Source organism: Palaemon carinicauda, chromosome 10, assembly GCF_036898095.1.
Source record: "Palaemon carinicauda isolate YSFRI2023 chromosome 10, ASM3689809v2, whole genome shotgun sequence".
In the NCBI taxonomy this organism is placed as follows: domain Eukaryota; kingdom Metazoa; phylum Arthropoda; class Malacostraca; order Decapoda; family Palaemonidae; genus Palaemon; species Palaemon carinicauda.
The window spans coordinates 19,691,124-19,715,650 of NC_090734.1; the positions used below are offsets into that span (position 1 = coordinate 19,691,124).

Below are 24,527 nucleotides of genomic sequence, written 5' to 3' on the forward strand. Positions count from 1 at the left end.
TAGAGAACAATGGTTTGATTTTAGAGTGTCCTTCTCCCAGAAGAGCTGCTTACCATAGCTAGAGAGTTTCATCTACCTCAGTAACCTTACAAAGAGGAAAGTTGCCACTGAACAACTACAGTGCAGTAAGATATTGTTTGGTAATCTCAGTGTTGTCAGGTGTATGAAGACAGAGGAGAATATGTAAAGAATAGGCCAGACTATTCGGTGTGTGTGTAGGCAAAGGGAAAATGAACCGTAACCAGAGAGAAGGATCCAATGTACTACTGTCTGGTTAGTCAATATATATATATATATATATATATATATATATATATATATATATATATATATATATATATATTTGAATATGGGGCCCAGCCACCCATTGAGATACTACCGCTAGGGAATTGGGGTCCATTGACTGGCCAAACAGGACTACATTGGATCCTTCTCTCTGGTTACGGTTCAATTTCCCTTTACATACACCGAATAGTCTGCCCTAGTCTTTACAGATTTTCCCTGTCCTCATACACCTGACAACACTGAGATTACCAAACAATTCCTCTTAACCCAAGGGGCTAACTACTGTACTGTAATTGTTCAGTGGAAATTTTCCTCTTAGTAAGCTGCAAGTGACTCTTTAGCTATGATAAGCAGCTCATCTAGGAGAAAATCAAACCATTGTTCTCTAGTCTTGGGTAGTGTCATAGTTTCTATATCATGGTCTTCTACTGTGTCTAGGGTTAGAGTTCTCTTGCTTGAGGGTACACTATTCTATCTAATTTCTCTTCCTCTTGATTTGTTAAAGTTTCTATAGTTTATATATGAAATATTTATTTAAATGTTGTTACTGTTCTTGATATATCTTATTTGAATTGTTAATTAGTTCTCTTATTTCCTTTTCTTCATGGACTATTTTCCCTGTTGGAGCCCCTAGGCTTATAGCATCCTGCTTTTCCAAGGAAGTTATTATTATTATTATTATTATTATTATTATTATTATTATTATTATTTTTATTATTATTATTATTATTATTGTAGATATGTAGATTTGTTAAGTATCTAACACCCGAAGAATAAGACATTTTGGTTGACCGCTAACGCCAAATGTTATTGGCAATCAGCTGATTGTTACCGTCCGAGTGAAACCAAGTAACAATCTCTTGTCTGTCTGTCAGCGGAAATACCATAGACACCGGCTGTGCAATTTACCATTGTGATTTTAGTGGTAGTTAAAATCCTTTAACCTAAGTTATTATTGTCTGCATGATCTGGGACTGGATACAAGAGTAAGTCTTTAAGGTGGAAGCAATTTTTTTTTCTCGGTTTTCTTTTCCATTTTGCGGGTCTTTTCGGTTTGAGTGCCTATCGAATTTTAATGTTTTTTTTATTCCAATGTATGTATTTTGATGTGGAAAACCCAAAAATGATAACCATTTTGTGTAGAAATTATTTATTGATAGATGTGATAGGTAGTGGCTGTAAGGGGGGGGGGTCGCAGGGGCTAGGCCTAGGTAGGGGTACAGGGCCCTAGGTTAGGTGGTTGTATTAGGTTCGGTAGTGTCCCGAAAATCACTGTGGCCTTAAGGTGGGGTCGCAGGGGGGGCGGAGCCCCCCCCCCCCCGGTAGGCCTAGGTAGGGATACAGGGCCCCTATGCTAGGTTAGGTGGGTTTTCTTAGGTTCAGTAGTGCCCTGAAAATCAAGAAAGCGCACAGAGAAATCGCAGCATTTCAGTAAGATATTGATTGATATAAGCCAATTTAAGTGTTAATAAATAATTTCTCCACAAAATGGTTATCATTTTAGGGTTTTCCACATCAAAATACATACTTTGGAATAAAAAAAAACATTTAAATTCGATAGGCACTCAAACCGAAAAGATCCCATTTTGCTTTTAAAGGCGATGCACTGTGCTTTAAGGATGTATGCTTGGTTATTTGGGGATTTGGTTTCTGGGAGCGTTTGTAGGGTGACGGCCAGATCCCGTAGAAAACGGGAATATTCTGAACTGTGGCCGTCATTTTAAAAACGATTTTGGCGGTAGGAGCTAACTTAAAAAACCCACCTAACCTATGCTAAAAGCCATATCCTTATCCAGGGGGGCTTCTCCTCCCTGGACCCCCCCCCCACCCCCCACCCCCGTACACAACAGTTTCCTTACCCACGAGTACGACGGGAGAAGCTAACTTAAAAAACCCACCTAACCTATGCTAGAATCCGTATCCTTACCCAGGGGGGCTGCGCCCCCCGGACCCCCCCTTACACATCATATTTAAGATTCGTAGACCATTTCCAAACGTTTTTATTCTATACAAGATAACAGTCGGAGCGATAATAAGCAAATTAGGAAGCTTGGCCATAGCGCTACAAACTACCCCATAGTAAATTATGCCTAGATAAGTTCTCCTGGGTCTAAAATATTGAGTCTCACAATGTATTTATAGGGAAGTTCAATTATGGGTATATACTGGATATTATTGTAGTGTATTACAGGGCAATGTAACCTAGGAAAAAACTACTTTTTCTTATAGAAAAAAATTACGCTCTTTTCGAAAATGACACTGGGTCCCGTTGCAAATGAATAGTTTCAGAAATATATATATCTATATCCTACGATAATAAGGGACACCGAGTGATGTCATATCCATAACTATAATTTTACCAAGTATTCTTAATCTGTAATAATTTGGTTTAGGGAGTTGTTACACTTATATTTTTATCCATTTAATAGTCCCAATCCGTCAAGGAATTGCTGCAAGACCCCATACATTGATTTCTTTGTAGAAATGCCAAACAATAACTCACGTGGTACAAGAGAAGTGTTGCCTGAGGATTTGTGGGGCTGTTGTGTATGTTAGAAACTGCAAAAACATGGTGGTGGGAGTAATGCTGGTTTCACAAACTTTGGAGCCTTTGTATATCAGCAGTGAGTTCCTCCCATTTGCATAGAAATTGGGAATTTTCTTCCCATTTTCTAGTCCCTTTTTCTGGAATACCTCTACACAAGAACATCACCTAACCTAAGCTTCCCCCTCCTAACCTAACTTACAAGTCGTGTCTTTACCTACTTACCTAACGGGTGGCTAACACTCCCATTGACCACCCTTACACTGCCGTATTCTTAGCCGGTGTGACGGTCTGAACGATCCCCCGGTCTCAGAATTCTCCTTGATAATCTGCGCATGCGCGAACATTACCGTTTGCCAGTGCATACGAGGTTGATGTTTTATTTTCCCGTAATGTTAGCGTGCGCAGCTCAACATTACTGCTTGCCAGTACATACGAGCTTGATGTTTTATTTTCATGCGAGCGAAGCGAGCTAATGGCGGAAAATAACCATTATACAATGTCAAGGAGAATTCTGGGACCGGGGGATCGTTCAGACCGTCACACCGGGCATCATCTCACACACAGGTGGCCGCTATCATACATACACCACATTTTCTCTGCTGTCTTTCAGTCGTGTTTGTCTGTCCGGTTGGTTGCACCTGCTTGAATTTTACAAAATCAAAAGAAATAATGCAACCTATGGTGCCGCCCTAACTTTACCTACTATGGGGTGCCATGGTGACCGAACAGGTTAGCCCATATCAAGACAGTCGGCCCATGACGATTTTGCCCTGTTATTTTATTTCTTTTATTTTTTCTCTAAACATTCTGTGCACAATAAATGTGTACAGACTTTACATCATAATCTTTACTCAAGTAAACATAACATTTATTTACACCAGTAACGTTCAAATCAGAATTATTTACAAATAGGTGCGATAGTTTGTTATTATTATTATTATTATTATTATTATTATTATTATTATTACTAGCCAAACTAAAACCCTAGTTGGAAAAGCAGGATGCTATAAGCTCAAGGGCTTTAACATGGAAAAATAGCCCAGTGAAGAAAGGAAATAAGGCAGTAAATTAACTGTAGGAAAAGTAATGAAAAATTAAAATAAAGTATTTTAAGAATAGTAACAACTTTAAAACAATAAAATATTTTAAGAACAGTAACAACACGAAAAAATTTTTCATATATAAACTATAATGAGAGACTTATGTCAGCCTATTCAACCTAAATACGTTTGCTGCAAGTTTGAACTCTTGAAGTTCTACAGATTCATTATTACACTTGTACAGTATAATATAATGGTAGAAGCTAAAATATTTTCAAAGTTGACAAAGAATTAAGGTTTCATTAACAAAGAATTAAATGTTTAAACTGTTGTTTTGGTGAAATTACAGTTTCAACCATTATGGGGAAACTGGAATAAAAATATATTTGTTGCATCAGAAATAGTGTAGTTACAACGGATTTAACGTTTATTTTGACCGCAAACCATCCGATTTAGAGATTAACTATGTAATTGGAGTTAAAACAACAAGTTGTTCCAGCATGCAGAAAGACCCTACTTCATCCCAACAATTATGGGGGACACCAGGTGGGAACCGGGGTGGGGGGGGGGGTCAAATGATATTTGCAATAAATGAATACTTATCCTTCCACCACCCCTCCCCCTATACCCCTACCTAACCCTACCGGGGGGGGGGGGGCTGCGACCCCCCCCTGCGACCCCCCCCCCCTTAAGGCCACAGTGATTTTCAGGCCACTACTGAACCTAATAAACCCACCTAACCTAGCCTAGGGGCCCTATACCCCTACCTAGGTCTACCGGGGGAGGGGGGGTCTGCCCCCCCCCCTGCGATCCCCCCCTTAAGGCCACAGTGATTTTTGGGACACTACCGAACCTAATACAACCACCTAACCTAGGGCCCTGTACCCCTACCTAGGCCTAGCCCCTGCGACCCCCCCCTTACGGCCACTACCTAATACATCCATCAAACCAAATCCAAAGTGATGGTACTGCTGTATACATCGTTATACTATCACCATTATGATATACTCTATAAATTAATGAAGCTTACCTTAAACTGTTGGTTCATAAAGATGTGCTGGTGCTTTGAGGAAAACGTGAAGCCGTTGCGAAGGTTCCTTGACATGCAGAACAATTTTTATTTTGTAAAATTAAATTGTGTCTCTGCCACAAATCCACTGGTTTTTCAATATTCCCTGAATAAGTTACAACAAATTCATTGTAAGTTAGGAAACAGTCAGGACAAGAAGATGGAATTTCAACTTCTTGTGCAACATGAGATGACGTGCTTGCTATGGCCTCTATGTCTAAGAACGAAATGAAATGCCTGGGTAAGATAATGTATTGTCGCGCTATGATCGGCCAAACATGTATGACGTCATAGTGGATAGGCGCTGTGATTGGCAAAATGTGTAAGACTTCATAGTGGACGAGTTTGTCTGCGGATTATAGTGGTTACAGGGCTCATTTGAGCAAATACAAGACACAGTCAACAATAACAACAGACTTAGAAAAAATCTGGGAGGAAGACATGAGTAGCGTGAGTTTGATCGTCGATATATAAAGAACTAGGCATTTGCGACAGATAATATTATACAAAAATACTACAAAAGACTTGCTTTACTTGGGAAATATATTATTATAATAGATTTCCCATAATGGTTGAAACTGTAATAATACCGTTGTTTTTTATTTCGTAGAATGAATCAAAGTTATATTAGCAAAAAATTCAATTTTTAATTATAGCATTCTATTACTTGTACTAGGTATTCAGTTTTAGTTCAGTAACAGCTTCTAGGCAAATTGAAGTAACAGTAATGAATTACTGTACTAGTAAGTCACTAACGGGCAATTATGTTTTGATGTATCCCCAAGTGATGTTTTCTAAATGTAGGTCATAACTGATGGTGGTATATCATATTCAATGAAAGTATGAGGCCCAGCATAAAGGATATAAAGTCTGCATGTAGTCATTGTTAATAGACTGCCATTTTATTGTTATATACAGATTTATGTTTCTGATATTTAATTAAATGCTATAAAGTCTTAAAGCACAATGTTTACATATAGAAAATAGAATAACAAAATATATTGGTGGCAGACCAAGTTGTCTCATTGTGAGTCAATTTGTCTCAATGTGGTCGATTTGTGTAGGATTCGCGTTTATTAGTGGGGTAACACCTTCCTGCGATTCCTCATTTACCCCTACTAGGACTTTAAATACTTTATTCATCATTGTATAGTATTGTACATACTTGAGCTTTAGTTCAAGGGAAACCACAGGGATCTCTATGAAATAAGTACATATCAACGGCTGCCCTCCCCCTACCATATCAGAAAAGCAGTTTTTGAGGTTTGAAGTGAAATATTTAGGATTAGGTTGATAGGAAGTAGGCCATTTATTTTTCATATCATACATCAAACTAATTGAAATGTGTAACCTTTCTTGGATAAGTTATTCACTGTTTACCTCCACTTTCTGAAAGCGTAACATGTTAAAAAAAGGGCTGTATGTAGTGTCTTTTTTTTTTTTTTATTATGTACAGTGTTTTTACTTAATAATTCCCCCCTGAGTTTTAAATACAGTACAGCATTTTGATAGTGGGAAAAAATAGGGACTTGACCCTATAACAATGGTCAGAAATACATAAAAAACTAAGATAAGTTTGAGAAATACATTGTCTATGTGTATACTAAGATGTTGGCAAATTTTATTCAATGTGCATGTTTTGGAAATATCATTGTGTCAAGTCATTCACTTTCTGACATTTTAAAAAGATTGAATCTTTAGTGAATTATGTTACATGAATAGTGTCTTTAGGAGAAGCTTTGGCTAGTTTTATTTTGTAGCCCTAAATTTTTCGTTTAGTATTTTGTAGTCTATTTTTCATGCTGAAATTGGCTTTGACTTAGATTTGTAATGCCTGCGTACACCCACATTGCTTAATAGTCATGTAAGGACACCGATCCCTTCGTCGTCCAGAAAATCGACAAACTACTTATTTATTTGAATTCTCTTTTCGCCACACTGTGGTTTCTCATGTATATATATTCCGCTCTACCAGAGCTACATTTTGATATATGTATCATTTCATAACATGTTTCTGTTTACTCATAATTCATATATTTGTAAGTGTAAGAAAACACATATATTTTGGCGGCACTTCAATCTGATTTGGCGCCAGCGTCATCCTACCTTTCTGTCCGCACCTTGTAATATACTCCGTGCACATTCGAATAAAGTATCAGTTGATCTTGGTGACGCTTGTCTCACTGTCCTTACAACTGGTGACCCCGGAGTTGAAAGTAGCATCAGCGGTTTTGGCTTTGCCATTAACGGACTTATTACGGCCGTGCTACCTTCTCTATACTCCGTTACCTTAGGCACGAGCCTGCCTTTGGTTCTCCCGCACTTCGGTGAACATAAGGCAGTAGGATGAGCTTAACCGACATATTAACTTCCCACCTCTTACCCGACTCATCGTCTGGCCACGATGCAGGAAGCAACACGCCCATTGCACCCAACGGCCTCGCCGCCACGCCCAAAGTCAAACTGCCGCCCTTTTCTCAACACAACACCGCTTCTTGGTTCCTGAGAGTGGACGTACTCTTCTGCGTCGCTAGACTCAGCGACTCCTGTGCCAAGGCTGACATCGTTCTCACCTCCATACCTGAAGAGGTATTCGACAAGATTTCCCCATAGCTCGACGCCCAGGCCGACCAAGTTTCATACGACGACCTGAGAACGAAACTCATAGGTATCTACTCCCTTTCCGTCTCAGTAAGGGCACAGAAAGTACTGGACCTCGCCGGCAAGCCCATGGGTGACACCTCTCCTGTCGAGGCGTGGGACGAGCTAACCGGCCTGCTTATGCTCCCCGAAACAAACAGCAATGGCCGACGACGTGAGATTAGCTTATCTCGCGAAATCTTTCTTCGACGCTTACCACAGGACGTACGGGCCCAATTGACAGACGCCGACACGCTCCCGATGAACGAACTCCTGTCGAAGGCTCAGAAGCTCCATGAGGCCTCCAAAGCATCTCGCTTCGGAGCATCATCGTCAACACCGCCTCCGTTCTCCTCCTTCAGCAGCTGCTCTTCCATAGACTCCTCGGCAATGGCCCTTGAGGACGACGAGATCAACATTCTATCAAGAAAGAAACCATTGCAACCGACGCGACCGAATCCTAGGCCTAACCCAGCTTGGTGCTTCTACCACCAACAGTTCGGCAGTGACGCCAAGAAATGTAGAGCACCATGCAGTTTCCCTAGAAGATGACGCCAGAAGCATCCACCTGCCACCATCGCAGCCGCAGTTAACCAAAACAAGAATGGTTTCTATATCCTCGATACCATTTCCAACCGTAGACTCATGGTGGACACCGGCGCAATGCAGTCAACGTTCCCACCTTCCAAGTCCGACCTAGACCGTGGTCCCGACAAAAACGCTCCCTCACTCATCGCCGCCAACGGATCTCCCATACGGTGCTATGGGATCAAGACCCTCAAGATATCTATCATGGGCTGTTCGTACTCTTGGCCCTTCGCCATCGCTGACGTCAATCGCCCCCTCCTCGGTGCGGATTTCCTCGCCCACCATGGACTCCTCGTCGATGTCGCTAACAGACGTCTCATCGACACGGGAACCTGCCAGTCCCGCGCCCTAGAACACGGCCCTGCAACAATGTCCGTATCCGCCGTAACGACGCACCCCTACGCCGACCTCCTACGAGAATTTGCCGAGGTTTTCAAGCCCGAGCTCCGACACTCGCCAGGTTCCCCGTCCAAGCATGGTATCTACCACCACATCAGAACGACAGGACCTCCCACTCATGCCAAATTCCGCCGCCTCCCGCCCCAGAAACTGAAGGAAAAGCAAAAAAACTCGAGTGGGGTTTGCCCCAGCAACAGGCATTCGCTCGGAGGAAGGATGCCCTTGCGAATGCCACCACCCTGGCTCATTTCGACGACAACGCGCCCCTGCGACTAACGACCGACGCCAGCAACGTCGCCTGTGGGGCTGTGCTGGAGCAACTCGTCGATGGTTCTCCTCGATCGCTGGCATTCTTCAGCAAGAAATTGAAACCCGCCGAAAAAAGATACAGCACCTTCGATAGGGAACTCCTCGCCGTCTACCTCGCCGTCCGCCACTTCAGGCACATCTTGGAGGGTACCCCCTTCACAATCGCGACGGACCATCAACCCCTCGTACACATACATACATACATATACCAAAGGCACTTCCCCCAATTTTGGGGGGTAGCCGACATCAACTTCACGAAATCGACGGACGCATGGTCCTCCCGACAACAACGTCATCTCGCATCAATCGCCGAATTCGGGTGCACCATACGTTACGTCCCAGGAAAGAAAAACCCAGTCGCGGACGCCCTTTCAAGGATTGAAATTGACGCGATCCACCTGGGAATCGACTACGCCAATCTCGCAACCGAACAACGCACCGACCGAGAAGCACAGGATCACCTGACGGGGCCATCCGCGCTCAAGATAAGTGCGATTCCCCTCGGACCAGCAGGAGTAACTATTCTTTGCGACACCAGCACGGGCCGCCCACGTCCCTGGGTACCAGCCTCCTGCAGAAGGAAAATATTCGATATCATCCATGTACTTTCACACCCCTCAGGACGCAACACCGCTCGCCTTCTGTCTGAAAAGTTTGTCTGGCCAGGGATAAAAAAGGACGCCCGGGAATGGGCAAAGTCATGCATCAACTGCCAGTCAAGCAAGGTCAGCCGTCACACCGAATCGGGGGTAGGCGATTTTCCCCAGCCAAAAAGACGTTTCGGCCATATACACATCGACGTCGTGGGACCATTCCCCCCTTCTGGATCTGCTCGCTACCTACTTACGATCATCGATCTCTCCACGAGGTGGTTGGAGGCATCGCCGATGACCGAAGCTACGACTCAAGCATGCGCCGAAGCCCTCCTGTCAAGCTGGGTGAGCAGGTTTGGCGTTCCTGACGACATCACGACAGAGGCCCCGCTTTCCTCTCAGAAATATGGCTTGCTTTGGCGAACCTGATGGGGACGACGCTCTACAGCACCACAGCATACAACCCCGCGGCAAACGGCATGGTCGAAAGAACTCACCGCGCCCTCAAGGCATCCCTGATGGCGAGCTGCACCGACGGGGACTGGAAATCACGACTTCCTTGGGTACTCCTCGGCCTTCGCACCGCCCCTCGCGCAGACGGCGAACCTTCGCCCACCGAAAAGGTTTACGGGGAAGCGCTCGCAGTTCCTGGCGAATTCTTTCCCTCATCAACCGACGACACGCAGCTGGATCACCTAAGGGACATCGCCAGGAAGTTCAGGCCGTGTCTCTAAACTTACCAGGACAAAACCAAGCACTTCAAGCCAAAAAGCCTGGATGACTGTAGGTACGTTTTCGTCCGTGTCGACGCTCATCGACAACCACTGACTAGACTTTATCGAGGCCCCTACCGGGTAATTAAAAAGACAACGAAAGCCTTCCTTCTCGACGTCCATAGCCAAGAGGACTGGGTCTCAATAGACCGCGTGAAACCAGCGTTTCTCGAAGGAAGCGACACCGCCTCCGCCGGACCTGGTAGATCCAGAGTTCCACCTCAAAACAAGCCGCCCAATGAAAGAAAAATCATCAAACGACGACAAGAGGAAGAGATCCTTACACCGACCGCCAGCGCGCCCCTCCGTTCAAAAACAAGAGGAACCCTCCGACGCCCGAAAAGATACGAAGATTGATCATCAGCCCTCTACGCCGCCCGATGTCTTGGGGGGGGAGTACTTGTAAGGACACCGATCCCTTCGTCGTCCAGAAAATCGACAAGCTACTTATTTATTTGAATTCTCTTTTCGCCACACTGTGGTTTCTCATGTATATATATTCTGCTCTACCAGAGCTACATTTTGATATATGTATCATTTCATAACATGTTTCTGTTTACTCATAATTCATATATTTGTAAGTGTAAGAAAACACATATATTTTGGCGGCACTTCAATCTGATTTGGCGCCAGCGTCATCCTACCTTTCTGTCCGCACCTTGTAATATACTCCTGTGCACATTCGAATAAAGTATCAGTTGATCTTGGTGACGTTGTCTCACTGTCCTTACAGTCAAACCTGTACATTTGTAAGCTAGCAGGCCAAGCCATAGTCCTATGGCCTAGGCTGCTTTGTATCTTGATTTAGCCTTCATGTTTATTTCTGCTTAAAGCATATGGTTTTCACGATTGTTATTGAGAAGGAATTAATTTTTACATAAATTTATAATAGCCTAGATACTACAGTATTACAATTCGATTGGAACATAACTTATATTTAATTTCTTACCAGCAATATTATAATAATGAGTAGGGTCTTTCTTTTTTTTTTTTTTTACAAAATTTCTGGATGACTTCTGCAAAGTACACCCTAGGCTAGGACAAAGTTAAATTACGGATGACCGGGGGGATATCTGGAAATCTCAAGTGAAGGCTGCCTTTGTTTTGTTCCAGAATGCTTCCAGAACTTGTGATGAGTGGAAGGATTACATATTGTCCTTAAGTACAGTATGAGGTTTTTTAATATGTTTTACATTCTAGAAAAAGCTATGGTTTCAACTATTACACATCAAATTGCTCAGCCTACTGATTAACCTTTATTATTATAAACACAGAATCATTTACCTATTGAAGTGTAAAGTAGCTAGTTAAACCAAAATGCTACATTATATTTTTAGACTCCCAGAGATCTGTAGCAAAGAATTATGTCATGAATAGGAAGTTGTAGAGTTGGGTTAGGACATGGGTGTTCAATAAACTAAGGGAGAAGACACTGAGGGAATAGATGAAAAGCAAAGGGGTGAAAGCAAACGTTTCCTCACAATGGATTCTGTAGGCCATGCTACCTACAGTTCTTCTCACATTAGTCATAGTAGGTCATACACACTATAGTACTTATAATGAATGCTTTAGGCCATGCCTCTTACTTCATGCTTAATTATCTGATAATCCTTGAGAGTTGAGAAAGTTTGACTGGACCCTTGGGCATTTTATATTTGACCAAACGAATAGCTTGTCAATAGAACCTTTCTATAGACTTTAGACTGAATCCTTATCCAATGAAATTAATTTCTTCCTTCGCCGATAAAACTTCCAAGTCATGTAAATGGGTTACACTGTCTCATTTTCTACGACTAGACAAGATAAAATTGTTTGATTGCATCATAATACGGTTGCTAAGTAACCCCAGTTTATGACAGCGCGGGGTGCTATAGCATGATACACTTCACTACGGTACCTTTCTGGTCATCTTTTTAAGGGGACATATCCCTTCCTCTCTCTACAATGTTCATGGAATCACCATGGGAGTACTGTAGGGAGTTGTCATCCTCCCAGTGAGAGAGATATCGTTCTCTTCGCAAAAGACGAACTAAGCAAGATTGCTGTCCTTTTTTATCGTCATCCAACAATGGTAAGAATTGAAAGTTAGTTTCTGCGGAGAAAGTTATCCCCCAACCTGGTCCTTCATGTCGGGACCCCCGTCACGAATGACGATGGCTATAATTCTGTTAATGTTTCGTCATCCAGTGTTGATAATGTGTAGTATGAGCTTGAGCTGATACTTGTACCAGATCCTTTGGCTACAGCTAACGCACTCCCTGAGTCAAAATCCGATCTCTGAACCCTCAGTCCTTGATTATCATATGAATAGATCTCCCTCACCGCCCATGAGTGTTTTGAGTGTAAACTTTATATGGCTGATTATCCAGAGAAGATATCTCCCCTCTTGGAAGCATCTCCAATTCGAGCATTGAAAGTCTCTGTGTTCCTGTTCACGGACCCTTAGAGTAGAGCCTGCAATTTCCCCTCATACAGTGTCAGCCTTATTACCAGTTTCCAGTTCGTTCCATCGAGCCAGGCTTGCCTTGCACACCCAGGGGTCCTCGGCATTGATCTCTTCTAAAGAGTTCCCAGGAATCTCCATCCCTTTACCTGTATTACAAGGGTGGTCAGACTGTTTCGTCTGTGTCCACAACCCTAGGATAGGCAAGGCCAAGCTACTCTAAACAATTGTCTTCTTCTCTTTCTAAGCCTACTAATGCTAAGAAGTCAAGTGTGACAAAAGCCTCTTTTAAATATTTAACTTAGCCGGTGAATATATAATAGCTGAGCCTCCGGCGGCTCGACAGAAAAACACACAAAAAATCGCGAGCGATCGCTATGAAGGTTGCGGGTGTGCCCACTAGCGCCAACTATCGGCCAGATACCGCATATACATGTAAACAGACCCAATTTTTCTCTGTCGGCCTTAACGACAAGACGTATCAATACTCGCTGTATAACCTGGAGTTTTCTCAACATATTTGGTGAAGTACTTCCTTTTGGTTTGAGCTTTCGCAGTGCAGGTGTTTTATCTTCAACTTAAATCTTGAACTCGTTTTTGGATAGATTTAATTTTTGATGACTTTGGATTGTTTTTTGGACTTTCTTTGACTTTTAAATGGCCGACCCTTCCCTTAGTACGGAAGTGTGTTTTAGGCTTTTAGCAATTATCTTATCACGTTATAAATTGTTGTTGTTAATTATAGATTTTCCTCTATATATTTTATATCTCAACCGCCTTTATTAGGCCTCTTCGATTAGCTTTCCATTTATAATAAACATCAAGATAAATTTTAATGATTTGTTTATATGCGACCTTTCCTATTCCTCCTCTAATCCGAGAGTAGGCGGTCCTAACTTGGAAACCGAAGTTAAACAATGTTGAGCCCTTTCAATCGTAAATAACTTTTACAGAGCAAATGATTTAAAACTTACTAAATGAATATTTTTTAGTAGATATTTTATGAAAGATTTTCTTTGAATAGTCTTCGTACTGTTTCAAAGATGAACTAACGTTTAGTTTATTTATGCTACGCAGTTTGCGCTCTATCGTTACGATAGAGAGAGAGAGAATCACGGTTTCACTTTGCAGAAAGAGTAAATCGATTCTGACGTTTTGTTCATTCTTCTTTCAAACTTAAATGTTTTAAATACTATTTTAAAGGAACTTGTTAATTGAAAAACCTTTCAGTTTTTTCCTTTGGTCAAATAACCTGTTTATTGACGAAAGGTAAGTGGGCTCTTCTCTTCGGTGCGAAATCAAGAGAGAGAGAGAGAGAGAGAGAGAGAGAGAGAGAGAGAGGAAGAGAGAACGTTCCGATCTTTATTCTCATCCCAAGCGAGTAACGTTGTTCTCGAGTCAGTTTTTTACTCTCGTCCCTAGTCTCTGTACGGGGAGAAAGGATAAAACGTTTTTAGTTTTTATTCTCGTCCCAAGGCACTGTACGGTGAGAGATTGAAAACGTAGTTTTGAATGAACTAGTGTTTAGTCTCCTTCCCAGCCACTGATCTTTTTATCTTAATATATGTTTACTGTTTTTTGCTTGTATTAATGTGCTTACATTATACGACTGATTTTGCAATTATAACCTTTTGATGAGGGTAGAATAGTGTGCTTCAGGTAGAAATCAGTTTTATTCATACCTAATGTGAATTGTTGAAAAATTCGATTTCAGTGAAGTAAGTGCAAAACAGAAAATCGTAGTGATAAAGTGATAATTGCGCAAAGTGTTATCAGTGTTGCGACCGAGGGTTCGTCTGTTCGTGCCTGTCGTTCGCCTAGTCCGAGACCTCTTGCAAGCTCCCAAGCCCAGGGGAGAAGTAATGTCGTACGACTTATGGATTCGAGAGGACTTGATCAGCGAACAGACGTTCCCTCTATGGTTTCAGTTGTGTCTCATCAACACCGCCCCTACCATAAGACGAGCGAGACGATTTTCTCCTCGTCATCCGAAGGCTTTTCGCATAAGAAACCGTGGAACAAGGTTTCGAGGCCCTTTAAGCGAAAGTCAGTCCTTTCAGGACAGGTCCAGCGTCCTGGTTGTAACCATTAGGACAGCTCTGACCCTATGCAGTCATCGGAAGTCTGCTCGCCGCCTAAACAAAAGCGTAACACAGGCTCCGAGAGTCTTTTTGTAGGCAAGGTTTTGCAGTCACAGACGTTACCCTCGTCTCTTACCGCAACCATTCCCGTTGATCCTAAATGGGTTGTACGGCAAGACATGCAGAATAAGCTTGCCTCTCTTATGGAGGACTATTCTGTTGAGCAGGTTCACGATGATCCTCGCCGCTTAGCTGATCGAGATCTTGGCCGTCAGCCGCCCAAACGAGCCTTTGCTCGTCCTGTTGACATTGACGTTACAAAGTCACGTCAAACGTGTTTTGTAGAGCCTCACTCGATGCAGTCCCGTGTTGACTCTCAGCCGCTTGTGGACGTTCAGCCGCTGCCACTTGCTCTTGTTGACGTTCAGGACGTTCACCAACCAGCATAGTTGACTTGTTTTGACGTTGAGCGTCAAGCACCGCAGTCAAGAGTTGTTTTGACTGCTCAGTCTAAGCAGTCAAGGCAGTCTCGAGTTGACGTCGAACGTCCTCCCGCACCTGTTGTTGTTACTGGTTAGTCCTTTAAGCAGTTACATGACTTAGCGTCCTTGACTGCTACTGTTGCTCCTTTGCGTGTGGACTCTGCTTGTCAAGCATTGCCACCACGGCAGGTCTCTCCCTTGCTTGAGACTCGGCTATTGTCGGACAAGGTTCCTTCAGATGAGGAAGTTGCTGATCCCCCTCCTACTGATATTCCCTTGAGGACTCTGTCAGACGGAGAGGAGCCTAAAGCTGCTCAGCCCTCTATGGACTTTAAATAAATCATGCTGATTTTTAAGGATCTTTGTCCGGATCTTTTTGTAACTGCTGCTCCTCGTTCGCCTAAACGTCAGAGTTTACACTAGGCCTAGCTACTTCGAAGCCGTTGTTTTATAAGCTAGTGCTCTCTCGCTCTTCTAAGAGAGCTTTACGTTTGCTAGGCGACTGGTTAGTCACCAGGAGGAGTTTGGGGGAGACAGCCTTTGCTTTCCCTACTTTTAAGCTGGCTTATAGAGCGAGAGTCTGATATGACACGGGAGAAGTTCTCGGCTTGGGAGTTCCTGCCTCTGCCCAGATAGACTTCTCAAACCTCATAGACTCTCCCTGGCGCCTGGCCATGAGACGCTCCAAGATTTTATGGTCGACTTCAGAGCTAGACCATTTCCTGTTAGGAGTTTTTTCGAGCGTTTGAAGTTTTGCTGTACAATTATGTCATGCATAAACAAGGCTTTCAGGGATGGCTCCATGATCTGACAGCCACGTTCTCTGCAGGAACAAGTCCCTCAGGGATGGCTCCAATGATCTGGCAGCCATGTTCACTGCAGGAGTACGTAAGAGGCAAGTGGTGCTCAATGTGTTCATTGTCAAGACAAACTTCACAATGAAGTCTACCAGGCTGTCTTGACAGCATTAATGGAAGGCGACTGGATGGTCTCTCTCGACCTTCAGGAGGCATACTTCCACATTCCTATACACCCGGATTCCCAACCGTTTCTGAGGTTTGTTTACAGGAATGTGGGGTACCAGTTTCGAGCCCTGTGCTTTGGCCTCAGTCCTGCTCCTCTCGTGTTTACGAGGCTCATGAGGAATGTGGCAAAATCCCTCCATCTATCGGGGATCCGAGCCTCCCTGTACTTGGACGACTGGCTTCTCAGAGCATCGTCCAGTCTTCGCTGTCTGCAGGATCTACATTGGACGTTGAGTCTTGCCAGGGAGTTGGGACTTTTGGTCAACCTAAAAGTCCCAACTGATCCCATCCCAGATTATTCTATATTTGGGGATGGAGATTTGCAGTCCAGTTTTTTTTCGGGCTTTTCCGTCTGCCACCCGAATAGAACAAGCCCTGCTCGAAGTCCAACTAATGCTGAAAAGAGAACGTTTGTTCAGTCAGGAGTTGGAACAGTCTCGTAGGGACTCTCTCATCCCTGGAGCAGTTTGTCTCACTAGGGAGACTACACCTTCTGCCTCTCCGGTTCCATCTAGCCTCTCACTGGAACAAGGACAAGACGTTAGAGACGGTATCATTCCCAGTCTCCGAACCAGTAAAGGCATGCCTGAAATGGTGGGACAGCAATATCAGTCTGAGAGAGGGACTATCCCTAGCAGTCAAGAACCCAAACCACGTGTTGTTCTCAGACGCGTCGGATTTGGGTTGGGGTGCGACCCTGGACGGTCGGGAATGCTCGGGTCTGTGGACCTCAAGTCAGAAGAGCATGCACATCAACAGCAAGGAGCTATTAGCAGTCCACTTGGCCTTGATGATATTCGAAAGCTTCTTCGAAACTAAGTGGTAGAGGTCAACTCAGACAACACCACAGCTTTGGCGTACATCTCCAAGCAAGGAGGCACACACTCCTTCACGCTGCTCGAGATCGCAAGGGACCTTTTCTTATGGTCAAGAAATCGAGGCATCTCCCTGTTGACGAGATTCATCCAGGGGGACTTGAACGTCTTGGCAGACTGTCTCAGTCGGAGGGGTCAGGTGATACCCACGGAATGGACCCTCCACAAGGACGTGGGCAAGAGTCTTTGGGCTACTTGGGGTCAACCCACCATAGACCTCTTTGCCTCCTCGTTGACCAAAAGGTTACCAATCTATTGCTCTCCAGTCCTAGATACAGAAGCAATCCACATAGACGCGTTTCTACTGGATTGGTCTCTTCTGGACTTATATGCATTCCCACCATTCAAGATAGTCAACAAGGTACTGCAGAAGTTCGCCTCTCACGAAGGGACAAGGTTGACGTTGGTTGCTACCCTCTGGCCCGCGAGAGAGTGGTTCACCGAGGTACTTCAATGGCTGGTAGACTTTCCAAGAAGTCTTCCTCTAAGGGTAGATCTGTTACGTCAGCCCCACGTAAAGAATGTCCATCAAGGCCTCCCCGCTCTTCGTCTGACTTCCTTCAGACTATCGAAAGACTCTCAAGAGCTAAGCTCGAGGCTTTTCGAAGGAGGCAGCCAGTGCGATTGCAAGAGCGAGGAGAGCTTCCACCATTAGAGTATACCAGTCGAAGTGGGAAGTCTTTCGAGACTGGTGCAAGTCAGCATCTGTGTCCTCGTCCAGTACCTCTGTAGCCCAAATCGCAGATTTTCTTTTACATCTGAGAAAGGTTCGCTCCCTTTCAGCTCCCACGATTAAGGGCTACAGGAGCATGTTGGCTTCGGTCTTTCGACATAGAGGCTTAGATCTTTCCAACAATAAAGATCTCCAAGATCTCCTTAAGTCTTTCGAGACCTCTAAGGAACGTCGTTTGGCAACTCCTGGATGGAACTTAGACGTGGTCCTAAGGTTCCTCATGTCAGACAGGTTTGAGCCATTACATTCAGCCTCCCTGAAGGATCTCACCCTCAAGACACTTTTCCTAGTGTGCTTGGCTTCGGCTAAAAGGGGCAGTGAACTTCATGCCTTCAGTAAGAACATCGGCTTTTCTACAGAAAAAGCCACTTGTTCACTTCAACTTGGTTTCCTGGCCAAAAATGAACTGCCTTCTCGTCTTTGGCCTAAATCTTTTGATATTCCTTGCTTATCAGAGATCGTAGGCAACGAACTGGAAAGAGTATTATGTCCTGTTAGAGGTCTTAAGTTCTATTTAGCTCGTACTAAGTCATTACGAGGTAAATCTGAGGCATTATGGTGCTCAGTTTAGAAACCATCATTGCCTATGTCAAAGAATGCTTTGTCATATTTTATCAGATTTTTAATACGAGAAGCTCATTCTCACTTGAATGAGAAAGACCGATGTTTGCTTAAGGTTAAGACGCACGAAGTTAGAGCTATAGCAACCTCCGTGGCCTTCAAGCAAAATAAATCTCTGCAAAGTATTATGGACGCGACTTTTTGGAGAAGCAAGTCAGTGTTCGCGTCATTTTACTTAAAAGATGTCCAGACTCTTTACGAGGACTGCTACACACTGGGTCCATTCGTTGCAGCGAGTGCAGTAGTGGGTGAGGGTTCTACCACTACATTACCCTAATTCCAATATCCTTTTTAATCTGTCTCTTGAAATGTTTTTAATATTGTTTTTTGGGTTGTACGGAAGGCTAAGAAGCCTTTCGCATCCTGGTTGATTTGGCGGGTGGTCAAAGTCATTTCTTGAGAGCGCCCAGATTAGGGGTTTGATGAGGTCCTGTTGTATGGGTTGCAGCCCTTAATACTTCAGCTCCTGGGAGTCTTTCAGCATCCTAAGAGGATCGCTGGGCTTCGTGAGGAAGACAGACTAATAAGGCAGAGTAATCGTCTAAGTCAACTTCCTTACCAGGTACCTTTATATATTTGGGTTTGGTATGATATAACTGTCAAAAACTCTAAGCATATACGCTGTAAACTTAATTAACTCTGGTCTCTACCCACCACCATGGGTGTGAATCAGCTATTATATATTCACCGGCTAAGTTAAATATTTAAAAATGATATTTTAATTATAAAATAAATTTTTGAATATACTTACCCGGTGAATATATAAATTAAAGGCCCCCCCTTCCTCCCCGATAGAGACCCAGCGGGATGAGAAAAATTGGGTCTGTTTACATGTATATGCGGTATCTGGCCGATAGTTGGCGCTAGTGGGCACACCCGCAACCTTCATAGCGATCGCTCGCGAGTTTTTGTGTGTTTTTCTGTCGAGCCGCCGGAGGCTCAGCTATTATATATTCACCGGGTAAGTATATTCAAAAATTTATTTTATAATTAAAATATCATATTTATGCCCTGGGTATTGTCGTTTCACGGTTCAGCCAGGCCAAACGTTCAACTTAACAAAGTCCGTATGCACTGTTGTAGCTACACTGGATGTCATCACCCCACGCGCCACCATTCCTACGCGTGATGAAATTCATCCGCGTGTTGGTCAGGCCTACAAGTCCCCATGAGTTGTTAAGCCCACACGAGTTGTTAAGCCCACACGTGATTATGTCAGTCCACGCATTTTCATTTTGATGTGTGAGGATATTCCTCCGCAAAGCAGCCGTGTTTACACTCACCATGAGCTTGCTACCACTTCTCAAGCCCGTTTACAAACGACACACCCTAGAAGATGTGCTACATCGATACCTCATTATTTTATTTAAAGTTTGTGGAATTATATAAACCACTGGCTAGATCTTGTGATCCTAAAGCCATAAGTAATGCAAGAAACAGACTTGCTTTACCTGAGCAACCACAATAGTTCCTTGCCTAACGTGCGCAATGCTTCAAATGTTACGTATTCTTCGGAACTGCGACAATATTATCTTTCAAACGAATCTTCTTTTCAGGTACTGGGAGTGGAAAGGGTGTCGGAAGCTTTTCCCATTTCGCAAGAGTTACATCCCCATCCGATACAATTGATGTCACTTTTGTTAAGCATTGTGGGCGAGGTCCACATCGTAGACGCTTCAGATAGCAAGCCACGGAGAAGTCTGTTTAAAATAGATCAAGTTCATAAAAGGAATTCAATACTTCTGCCTTCCACTCTGCCTTTAGAGGTGAACACACTTTCAACAGGAGTGAGCTGGAGTCTCATCCGGTGTTTGAATGGCCTAGATTAGCCTCCTCACACAAATCGTTTGCAGACAGTGTGCTATTGATTCTATATATCTGCAATCACAAAGTCCTAGGCATAGGTTTGATGTGGCGCGCTCTAACCAAATTAAAGACAAGCTGGATTTGTCTAACACGCAAGTCTCAGTGCCTAATAATTCCCTTAAGGCCAGCAGGGCCCTAAAGGTACCGCCCTTAGCCCTTTCTAGAACACCAGAGAAGATTGTATGTTCACTCTGGCACTTTTCAGAGCCCACTCCCTATTGACACTGACGTTTCTAACCTGGTATCGTTTGTACTAGTTAATAGACTATCCAACCTCCCCTCCATCTTTTTGGGTTATGAAATAACAAACATGAAGGTATGGGCCATGTCCACAATCCAAGCTTGTTCTTGGCTTGATCACTGGTCTGGAGCAGTCTCCCACTATACAGTCACAGAAAACCTTAAAGGTGAACACACCCTTAAACAGTTTGAGGAACTGTCACAATCAAGGGCCAAAGCCCTAGAATTCCTATTGCATCGAACTGTTTCCCTTTGGGGAAATTGTATCGTAAAGAGACGCGATTCAGTCTTAGCCAGATACCCTAAGCAGCTGTCCCCCAGGGATGCGTTATACCCGAGAAACTTAGATTTGGCGAGTTCTCCTTCTTTGTTCCCTCCTTTGGATGTGGCTACGGCTATAGAAAAGGTCGAGAGGTTTGGGCAAACTTCTCCGATGAGGAGAGCAATGGCACCAATGATGCCTGCCCCTCAACAGCAGCAAAGACTCGCCTTTCAAACAAGTTCCTCTTGCCTCCAACAGAGTTGCGACAATCAGGGAGGCAAGCCACCAAACCCACCTCATGTAGAGGATATCCCTCTGGACCCAGAGGTCGCAATCGCAAAGGCACCCGCTGGAGAGGCATGTCCCCCAACTTAATATCTATGGGAAATGCCTACAAAGCTATTGGCTCAGGTGGCAGTCTTTCGGAGCCAATCCGGGACAGTAGAAGCCCTTCGTTCAGGATATTAAGTCCCTTTCATAGATTGTCTGCGGCCTCTGACCAGGACTCTGATGATCCACCCATTTTATTTGAAAGGCTCATTAAAGGACCTACTCTTTCTAGAGGAGGTATCCAAGATGTTGGCCGAAGGAGCTGTGGAAGAAGTCTTAAACGATTCACCAGGCTTCCTCAGCAATCTATTCTTTGTAGAAGAGCTGACGGGAAGTTGGAGACCTGTCATATACCTTTCCCATTTGAATCTGTTTGTTCTACTGCCTTGCAAGTCCTAGGTTAAGGTCAAAGTGGCAGCTTAGTGGATTTTAAAGTGGGTGGGGCTTACCACCACCACGTTGAAAATTTTAACAGCAGTTCCAGCTTTGTTGATATCATTCTCCTATTAAAAGCCTCATATCTGTATACTGTAGTTAGGAAAAATATAATTTTATGAATAGAACTTACCTGGCAGTTATATATACATAGCTAATTATCTCTATTTCGGCAGAATTTTTCTAAAACTAGGCAACCGCCTTGTGGTGGTTGGGTGGTAACACCCGTTAAAGGGTGGTAGGAGGAATCATTCCCGTTTTCTGTTCTTCAGTTCATCTATGCCCGACCTGTCTCCTGAGGGGAGGTGGGTGGGCCTTCGAATGTATATATAACTGCCAGGTAAGTATTCATAAAACTTTGTTTTATCATAAAAACTCCATTTTTATGAATAGAACTTACCTGGCAGTTATATATACATAGCTGATTAACACACTTGGAGGAGGGTGATAGACAGTAACATCGTTGGGGAAACAACCAAAAAAGTTGTAGGATAAATAAACACCTTGATTCCTTACCTGCTAAGGTAGCTGACTTCAATGGTTCCTGCCTCTTGAGTCGCTTTCCCTTAGGAGTGTCAGCCAGGATGTGACCTGCAGTGCTGAAAACACTCAATCGAGTCTGTCAACGGGGTGAGACCAACAATCTGACTAGACTTCAGGACTACCTATTGCCCAAAATAAAAAACCGCAACTTTTCCAAACCAACCACCTAACATTTGCAAAGTAGATAAAAATGATCTAACTAGACTAAGGTGACTGTACACAAGTCGAAGTCCTCAGACAACCAATAAAAAATACACCAACCTATGTACAAGTAGACAAAACTAAGGTTGAGGGGAGGTAGTAACTCCTTTGCCTAATACAGAAGCCGTAGCTACGTATGTTTTTCTTCGCTTTCCCTGCTTGGTGTACCAGTCTGCTTATTTGGTGAAGTACTCTGATTTGGGGTTTTGGCGATCGTTGTATTTTGTTTTCTCTTAGCTTTTTTTGCTGTTTTTCATTATGAGTGAAAAGAGTCATTACCGTATCTGTGCGAATGAGGAATGTAAGGTGAGACTACCGAAAATGGCGGTAGATCCTCACACCGTTTGTTCTAATTGTAGGGGTTTTGTTTGTGCCCTTGATAATAGGTGCGGGGAATGTAAGGTTTTGGATGAGAAAGATTGGTTAATTATGAAGCGCTATGTGCGTAAGCTAGAGCTCGATAGAGTTAGGAGAGCTTCTAGGTCTAAGTCTAAGTCTGTTAGTGGTAAGGAAGACGAACTTAGCGTAGATTTATCTATTGATCCTATTATTGATTCCTCTTTGGAAGTTGATCCTTCCCTTGAGGTAGTAACTCCTGCACCTCCTACAGGTTCCGTATCTACGGATGACCCTCGGTACGCTAGCCTGGCGGCCGAGTTGAAGGCCATTAAAGAACAACTGGAGGCCTTTAAAGGTAAGGAAAGTGAAAGTGCTTGTGTTAGTGCAGTGGAGGTGGCGACTGACCGAATCTGTCATACCCCTAGGCCTAGACCTCTACCAAGCTCCCAGGACCAAGGGAGAAGGTACGTCGATGACCGAAAGGGGGTGAGAGGTATGTACCCTCGGTCAGCCGTCGCCTCAGACAGTCCTGTTGTCGATTCCCAGGCTGCTCTTGACCGTCACGGGAAAGACATGTCGGATGTGTTGTTTTCTTCTCCGAATTCGTCCAGACGTAAATGGAAGTATGAAGCTTCAAGACCTACTAAGAGGAGATGGAACTGCGACGAACGGTCTCGTTCTTTCTCTCCCGGTTCTAGCAGTTATGAACCTTGTCCGTGGGAGGATGATTTCGACTCCGTGCCTGTGAAAAGGGCGAAGCCTGCTGCCGAAGATCCTCCCCCTTCTACGAGTGTTATTCGTCAGCCCCCCCCCCTTCGAGTCCGCAAGACCCAGCTGATGTTGCTAAATCCTTTATGTCTGTCATGCAGGAACAACTTTTGACTTTAGTACAAGCCTTTAGAAGCCCTCACGCCCAGTCTGACAGACGTTAAGACGACTCGTTGCCGATTAAGAAGTCTGCTTCTAAGAGAGAACGGAGTTCTTCTTTAAAGAAAACTTCTCCCTCTCTACGCCAGGATGAGGAATGTGTGCTTTCGCCAGGCGATACTTCTTCGCGATACCAGGGCGATACGTTTTCTCGTTCTCGATACCGGGACGATACCTTATCGAACGACGCTGCTTCTCGTTCTCGATACCAAGACGATACCGCCTCCCGTTCGCTTCGCCACGACGATACCTCCTCTCGTTCGCTTCGCCACGACGATACCTCCTCCCGTTCGGTTCGCCACGACGATACCTCCTCTCGTTCACGACGCCACGACGATACCGACCCTAGTTCTCGACGCCACGACGATACCGCCTCTCGTTCACGACGCCACGACGATACCGCCTCTCATTCTCGCCGCCACGACGATACCGCCTCTCGCTCTCGACGACAGAACGACTCTGCCTCTCGTTCTCGGTCCCAGGGCGATACCACCCTGCCTCTTCGGGACGATACTGCCTCTCGTCCCAAGGATTCTTCTAGCGCGGGACTCCAGGATGCAACCCGTCTTTTGCAGGATGATGCCTTTGATTTGCCCTTGTCGGGTTCTAAGGATCCTTCTTCTCTTTCGAAGGATATTGCAGATGTGGATCAGGACCTCGAGGATGTTTCTGATGACGATGATAATCCTGCCGACGCTGTGGGAGATTACAAAGTTCTCTCTCGCTCCCTTCTTGAACTTTTTGGAGAGGAATTCCAACCTGCTGCCCCTCAATCTCCTCAGTCCCAATTTAACAGAAAGAAGGCCAAGAAACAGTCGGCCTTCATCAAGATGAAGCTGTCTATCTCCGCAAAGAAGGCTCTCACGAAGATTGATGACTG

The 24,527-nt window shown here is 44.2% G+C and overlaps 1 protein-coding gene across 3 annotated transcripts in view; it reads left to right on the forward strand.

Moving 5' to 3' along the window:
• Positions 1-1,062: 1,062 nt before the first annotated feature.
• The window catches only part of PTPMT1 (protein tyrosine phosphatase, mitochondrial 1), a 57,629-nt gene continuing 34,164 nt past the window's right edge, over positions 1,063-24,527 (forward strand). The window contains exon 1 of one of the 3 annotated variants that reach the window (XM_068381534.1): positions 1,063-1,210. Coding sequence is in view for 2 of the 3 variants with exons in the window: in XM_068381533.1 (XP_068237634.1) it covers positions 1,249-1,271 (23 nt within the window). In the remaining variant the exon portion in view is untranslated. Of the gene's footprint in view, positions 1,272-24,527 lie in introns of all 3 variants that reach the window. The other 2 variants (XM_068381533.1, XM_068381532.1) reach the window with 2 other exon arrangements.